The following is a 7,500-nucleotide window of genomic DNA, read 5'->3' on the forward strand; positions in this document are numbered from 1 at the left end:
CTCTCTATCTCTCTCTCTTTCTTTCTCTCTTTCCCTTGTTTTCCTCCTACTCTTTTCCCAATATCTCCTTTTCTCATCCTCTCTCCCTCCTCCTCCTCCCCCTCCTCTCTCTCTTTCTCCCCCTCTCCCTTCTCTCCCCTTCACCTAAACCTATCCCCCCCTTTTTTCCTGATCTTCCCATCTCCCTTATTATCATTTCCCAGCTATCAAAATCGTTCTGACAACGTTTTATTTATGTCTATTTATGTTTTCATGTCTGTGTCACGACCGATTTGTGCGTTTCTATCAATTCTCAATCTGTCTATTGCTCTATCTCTATATCAAACCGACTGTTTGTATATCTCTCTATCCGTGTGCCTGGCGATATAACTATCCTTTGAATTCATCAGTCACCCTTTATTATCTATCTTTATTGTCTCTCCTTCCACCTCTCTCATTTTCTCTCTCTTTATTTTTATCCACATGTTCCCTACGTACCACACGCATCACTGTTGTCAGCACGTGTCATCTGACAACACTTGTTCAATCATTTCCTACGTCATTGGGTGTTATTTCACTCCTTAACTTATCCGCAGATAGCATATTATTATATACTGTGCGGCATAGACCATGCTGTACATTTCCCTATATAACAAGTCCAAGTGAGATATGATCAGTTCAGATATAACGCCCTCTGTTGCATACCATAGTATCGTTGATAAATGCCGCTTGAACAAATATCCAAATAGTGTTAACACGATCGATATCAAACACGAGGCTGAGACTTAACACACACAGTGGTCGACACGTACGTGCAAAGGCAGCACACACACACAGGCACACACACAGGCACACACACAGACACACACACACACACGTGCACACACACACACACACACATACAGAGAGAGAGAGAGAGAGAGAGAGAGAGAGAGAGAGAGAGAGAGAGAGAGAGAATCAAATTGATAGAGACAGTAGAGAGAAAGAGAGAGAAAATACAAAAAAAAGTCAATAGAGCAAAGAGAGAAAAAAATAAAGAAAGGTAAATAGAAAAGAGAGAGAGAGAAAAAAAGAAGAGAGAAAAGGTGAACCCCTTCACCTCTCCCCCCCCTAAAAAAAATCAGACAAAAATCAACCACAATCAACCAGACTGGTGCAGGACGAACCCAATATATACCACAGCTGTCACAGCGAGATCGTATCAAGTATCTTTATCGATATTATTTATTGTGTTAACATGGATAAAGTAGGATGCAACCCAGAGTACGAAACGTGATGAAATATATCGACTCATCAACCTCGACAACAAAGCTAATTACGTATTTTCACTTATAATGAGCTGGTTGTTATGATAACTTGCTTATCTTGGGGTGGGTGCCGAACGCTTTATTTCGATTTATTTAATTATCTTGTCATTGTCCGTATAAATCGTGTTTTTATTTTTATAATTATTATTTTTACTATTCCTGCTACTTCTGATACTACTACTACTGCCACTACTACTACTACTACTATTACTACGACTACTAATGTTGTAATTATTATTATTGTTGTTGTAATTATTATAATTTCAATCATTATTGTTACTATGATTAAAAGTAATATTATCATTATTATTACTATTAATATCACTATTATTATTATTATTATTATTATCATTATTATTATTATTAGTGGTTGTTGTTGTTGTTGCATTAGTATCATCATCATCATAATCATCATCATCATCATCATCATCATCATCATCATCATCATCATCATCATCATCATCATCATCATCATCATCATCATCATCATCATCATCATCGACATCATTATCATCATTATTATTGTTGTTATTATTATCATTATTCTTATTATTATCCTTATTTTTCTTATTATCATTATTATATTTTTATTTTCATGAATTATTTATCGCTATTATAAAGTACTTTTACCATTATCACCATCGACATCCTTTTTACTTAAGCTCATTATCAATAATCAGTAAGATTCTGCTTAGTAATTAAAAGTATAATAATCGCTATTCTTTGTTGTTATTGTTAACATTAGTATTATCGTTATTTTGTATTATGCCATTATCATCATCACTATCATCATCTTCCCCTTTCTCCTCATCTTCATCTTCATTTTCACCTTCATCATCATCATCACCATCACCATCCTTATCCTCATCCTCGCCCTCATCCTCATCATCACTATCACCATCACCACCATCATCGTCATCATTATCATCACTATTATCATCATAGATTTTTGTGTAAGAGTCCACCTCATCCTCATCCTCATAATTTCGAGCAAATCATATCCGGTATTGGTAGTGTTCACATGTTTATTAAACATTTAATTGGCCAATTCCCAAATTTTCTGCTGTTTTTGATAAATCACAATCTTGAGCTGAAATATCCACATCTATTCCAGTGTTTACGTTCTCTCTCTATATTCCTCTCTTTGTTTCTCTCTCTCTCACTCTCTCTATATTTCTCTCTCTTTCGTCCTATTTCTACTTCTCTCTCTCTCTCTCTACATATATATACATATATACATATATACATAGATATATATATAATATATATATTTATATATATATATATATATATATATATATATATATATATATATATGTATATATATATATATGTATATATATATATATATATATATATATATATATATATATATATAAATATATATATTTCTATCTATCTATATTGATATGTCATCAAATATCAATCTCTTTAAAAACACGAACATAGCTTCGTGGATCATAAGGCATCTATGTAGAGCGACATTTAATGAACAGAAGAACGTACCCCCGCTCACTTCTCACGTGGTGGCAGCAACGTCGCTTGATTTTCAAACCTTTTTCTCTTTCGCTGTGAAATTTTTGTTTTTATTTGTCCGTTTGGTTTCTATTTTGTTATAGTTATTTTGTTTAGCTTTTTTTGTGGTTCCTTAATCGCTTGATATCTGTTGATTGTATTGGATTTTTCTGGGTGAATTTTGAATAAATTTTTGTTAGTGATTTTTAAGCATAGGTTATGATAGTGAAAATAGTTGCGGTGGTGTATATTAGTAAAAAAATAATAATGATAATATTGATAAAGATAATAGTTATGATAATGATGATATTAATGTTAATAATAATCATAACGATGATAATGATAATGATGGTAATAGTAATAGGAATATTGGTAATGATAATAATGATATTAATGTTAATGATAATGAGAGTGGTAATGATCATAATAGTGATGATGATGATAGTAATGTATACATACATATATATATATATATATATATATATATAGATATAGATATAGATATAGATATAGATATAGATATAGATATAGATATAGATATGTATGTATGTATGTATGTATGTATGTATGTATGTATGCATGTATGTATGTATGTATACACCTACTTTAGATTTCTCAAAAATACCAAAACTTTTCAGTTCTAATAACTACATTTCCTATTAGCGAATACCACCGTAATCTACCCCCCCCATCCCCCCATCTTTAACAACGAACTGAACAAAATAACAAAAACGTGGTCGTTATGATGACGATGATGAATAGTAATGAATGGTTGTAATCATAATAGTAATTTGATACTAATTACTAATACTAATTTCACGACAACTTGTACTAACAATGATACACACGATGATGATAATAACAACAACAATGATAAAAGAAAAAAAAAGAAAAAAATATATATTACCTAGTTAATTATTCATCCGGATGGGATTAACGTCAGATGTAGATCACATTAAACATTGCAACGAAAGATTCATTACGTTGACGAGGTACTAATATTACCAAATTGATAATTTAATCCGCAACATTTTCTTTTTAAGCTCGTTACTCCACTTTGCAACGAGCTTGTTAATCGCACATTGTGAGGTTGAAATGTTGCAAGGTTGCAGAGGGAAAAAATGGCCGGGAAGTTTGGTTAATCATTAGGTTCATAAGGATCAGAATCGCTGTCGTCAGGGAACTTCCGGTGCAAAGGAGCGGGTGGGATGGGAAGCCAGAAAAAAAAGAGAAAGAAGAGAGAATGAGAAGGAAAAGAGTAAAAAAAGAGAGGAAAAGAGAGAAAAAGGGGTAAAGAAATAGTAATAAAATAAAAGGATAAAAGTGGGTGGGAAGAAATGAAAAGAGGAAAATGGTTTAAAAAAAAATGTAAGGAGAAGAAATATATAAAAATATATGCGTAAGTTAGAAAGAGAAAAAGTGAAGGAAAAGAAGAAAAAGAAAGAAGGTAAGAAGTAATTATGAAATAATAGCGTAAAAGAAAATGGGAAGAAATAAAATCGAAGATAATAGAAAATCTATATAGAAAAAAACACATGAAAACATATGTTAGAAAAGAGATAAATAAGAAAGAAAGAGAAAGAAATGAAAAAAGGGTAAAAATAGAATAATATAATAACCGAGTAAAAAAAGGTGAGAGAAAATAAAAAAAAAGAGGGAAATGGAAGATGGCGAAAGGGAGAAAGAGAGAAAAGACAAAACCAAAAGAAATTATATGTAGAAGAAAAATATGAAAATATAAACGTATATGAGGTTGAGGTCGGAATGAGAGAAGAAAAGAAAATATTTTAAAAGTAAAAGTAAAAGGAAAAAAAATGAATGAATGGAAGAAAAGGAGAATAAAAGAGTAGATGGTCAAACGAGGAACAGAAAAGGTGGGAATAAAAGGAAAAGAAACACGAAAGGTAAGCGAAAAGAGAGACGGGAAAAAAGAAAATGAAAGAAACGAGGAAAAAAAATTAAGATAAAGATTTCCAGAAAACAGAAAATAAAGAATATGATAGAACAGAAACGAGAAGAAAGGAGAGAAAAGAGAAACAGAAACTTTCTGGTCTGTATCGAGGACATGTATCTTGACAATTTTCTATATTCACGTCTTTTTATAACGACGTCAGGCTGCATTTTATGGATAAATATTGCATTTTGAGGACCCGTCAAGCTTTTTCATAATTTATTTCCTTTTCGAGTGGCGGGGCGTGTGTTTAGATACAAAATTAAACATGAAACAGAATTCTCTTCAAGTTGGGTTACTACACGTGATTACATGGTACGCACGCACATGTGCACATCAGCTGAACACGTGTGCAGCTATTCACTTCTGTTCAAGTTGTGTGTTCATAATACTCTGAAGCGCGATTGTTAAGATAAATAAAGTTATCGGTCTTGTGATTTGGTTCTGAATCTCAATTGGACTTAATTCGCGTGAAATGTTGCCTGTAAGATGTAAAAGATTGTGGGTCGCTGGGGTTCTGGCGCATCAGGTGTTGCGGAGCAGGTGTTACTGCGTGAAGGCGGGCAGTCAGCTCAGGAGCCTCTACCAGCCACTGCAGAAGGTGCCCGGTCTCCCCCTCCCCACCCCGCCCGCAGCCCAACGCGAAGGGCGTTTCCCGCGCGAGGTATTCAACGCAGTCGCTTTCTTCTTCCACAGGTAGTCGGGAGATGTACAGCCCGGCGCGCCCCCTGGTTCTTCCGCCACAGACTGCCGTCGTGTCGTCGCCTGGAGGAGGCGTCGCGCCCATGGAGGGCATACGGTACCCTCCTCCCACCGCCGCCGCTGCAGCCGCAGCGGCCCGTCACTACGACCTGGCACAGCACGTCCTCTCACAGCACACAGCGGCCATGGCCAAGCTCCTCGGTAAGCGCGGGTCTCGAGTCTGGGTAGAATTTTCTTCTCCCCTTCGGAGAGTTTTTTAAAGGTTGGGATACTCCTTCGCATAATGTTTGAAGGCAAAATGTAATGCGAATACAAGGCGTCGATAGCAATAACTAAGTTTCCGGCCCCTCCCCCCCCCAGGCACCATCCGGCCCCCCGGCATGATCGGGGGCTCGAAGCCGAAGGTGGCGACGCCGCAGGTGGTGAACAAGATCGAGCAGTACAAGCGCGAGAATCCGACCATCTTCGCGTGGGAGATTCGCGAGAAGCTGATCTCGGAGAGCGTTTGCACCAACTCCACCGCTCCCTCCGTCTCCTCCATCAACAGAATCCTCAGGTAAGGGCGGAGTCCCTCGCGCCCGTTGCGTGCGCTCGCGTGTGAGGCTGCGGCGCCGAGATCGCTGGCGAGATTACGCGTGTTTGGGGCCGATAGTTGGAGTGGATGCAAGTGCGCCGCGGGAGCAGCTGCGGGAGAGCGCATGTCGCCTCGCGTTGCCATCATGTCTCCATGCGTATGCATGCATACATACATACATGTGTGTGTGTGTGTGTGTGCGCGTGTGCGTGTGCGTGTGCGTGTGTGTGTGTGTGTGTGTGTGTGTGTGTGTGTGTGCGTGTGCGTGTGCGTGTGTGTGTGTCTGTCTGTCTGTCTGCGTGTGTATAATAAATTGAGAAACTCAAATAGAAAGGTACTGATCAGTCGCCAGTGTCGCCAGGCTAAGCGCCCCCAGACTGACGGCCTTCTCCTTCCTCCAGAAACCGCGCCGCGGAGCGCGCCGCGGCCGACTTCGCGCGCGCCGCGGGATACGGGCTGTACAACCCCTACGCTGCGGCCGCCTCCATGCCGTGGGCCAACCCCGCCGCAGCCGCAGCCGCGGCCGCCGCCTCGTCGCCCATCTGGAGTGCCGCCGGAGTGCCGCACCCGGGCATCCCTTCGGCCGCCTACTCGCCCTCCGCCGCCGCCGCCCTCGGCCTCCACCCCGCCCACGCCGACAAGCTGAACCTCGCGCCCTCCGTGCAGCCGCACCTCGACCACAGACCAGGTACGTCGCCCTCCGCGCCGCCCGCGTCGCTCCGCCGGCGTCCTCGCGCTCGCGCCGCGTGTCCTCTGCAGCGCCTGCCGGGGTCTGCCGGGCGGTGGGCGGGCGCGCTGAGGCGGTTGTTGATTTTGCGCTTTATTGCTCTGTCTCTCCTTCTGAATATATCTCCTTATTGCAAGCGGAATGAATGTTGATGTTGATACTGCAACAAGAATGACCTCTTTGTGTGTCCCTCGCCTCTTCCGGCGTCGCCTCCTTCTTGCCGTAACTCATTTTCTGACGCTCTCTCTGTCTCTGTCTCTGTCTCTGTCTCTGTCTCTCCCTCCCTCTCCCTCTCCCTCTCCCTCTCTCTCTCTCTCTCTCTCTCTCTCTCTCTCTCTCCCTCTCTCTCTCTCTCTCTCTCTCTCTCTCTCTCTCTCTCTCTCTCTCTTCTCTCTCTCTCTCTCTCTCTCCCTCCCTCTCCCTCTCATGCTCTCTCTCTCTCTTCCTTCTGACTTATTCTCTCTCCTCACATCTCTTCCTCCGCTGCCTTCTCCCTCGGCCGCTGACACCCCCTCCTGACGCCGCCCTTCTCCCTCCCGCAGAAGACGTCGACTGCAGCGAGTCCCGAGGCGAGGGCTCCAGTAGCGACTGCGGCGACGACCGGCCGCCCACCGCCTCCTCCGCCCCTCCCACGCCCGCTTCGCCCACCTCCTCTTCCACGCCCGCGCCCACCAGCAAGAGCAAGATCAGTTTCAGCGTCGAGTCCCGTCTCCTGGCCTCCCCGCCGCCCTCCTCCGCCCACCAG

At 41.5% G+C, this 7,500-nt stretch overlaps 1 protein-coding gene across 1 annotated transcript in view; it reads left to right on the plus strand.

Annotated features, from left to right (window-relative positions):
• Positions 1-7,500, plus strand: part of LOC119584519 (paired box protein Pax-2a-like) — a 14,779-nt gene that overhangs the window by 5,694 nt on the left and 1,585 nt on the right. Inside the window, 6 exon segments of the mRNA XM_037933175.1 lie at positions 5,449-5,478; positions 5,481-5,572; positions 5,574-5,655; positions 5,815-6,010; positions 6,430-6,716; positions 7,298-7,500. The exon segment at positions 7,298-7,500 is cut by the window's right edge and continues 1,585 nt beyond it. Coding sequence (XP_037789103.1) covers positions 5,449-5,478; positions 5,481-5,572; positions 5,574-5,655; positions 5,815-6,010; positions 6,430-6,716; positions 7,298-7,500 — 890 coding nt within the window.

The sequence above is a fragment of the Penaeus monodon genome, chromosome 18, assembly GCF_015228065.2.
Source record: "Penaeus monodon isolate SGIC_2016 chromosome 18, NSTDA_Pmon_1, whole genome shotgun sequence".
NCBI classification, from domain to species: Eukaryota; Metazoa; Arthropoda; class Malacostraca; order Decapoda; family Penaeidae; genus Penaeus; species Penaeus monodon.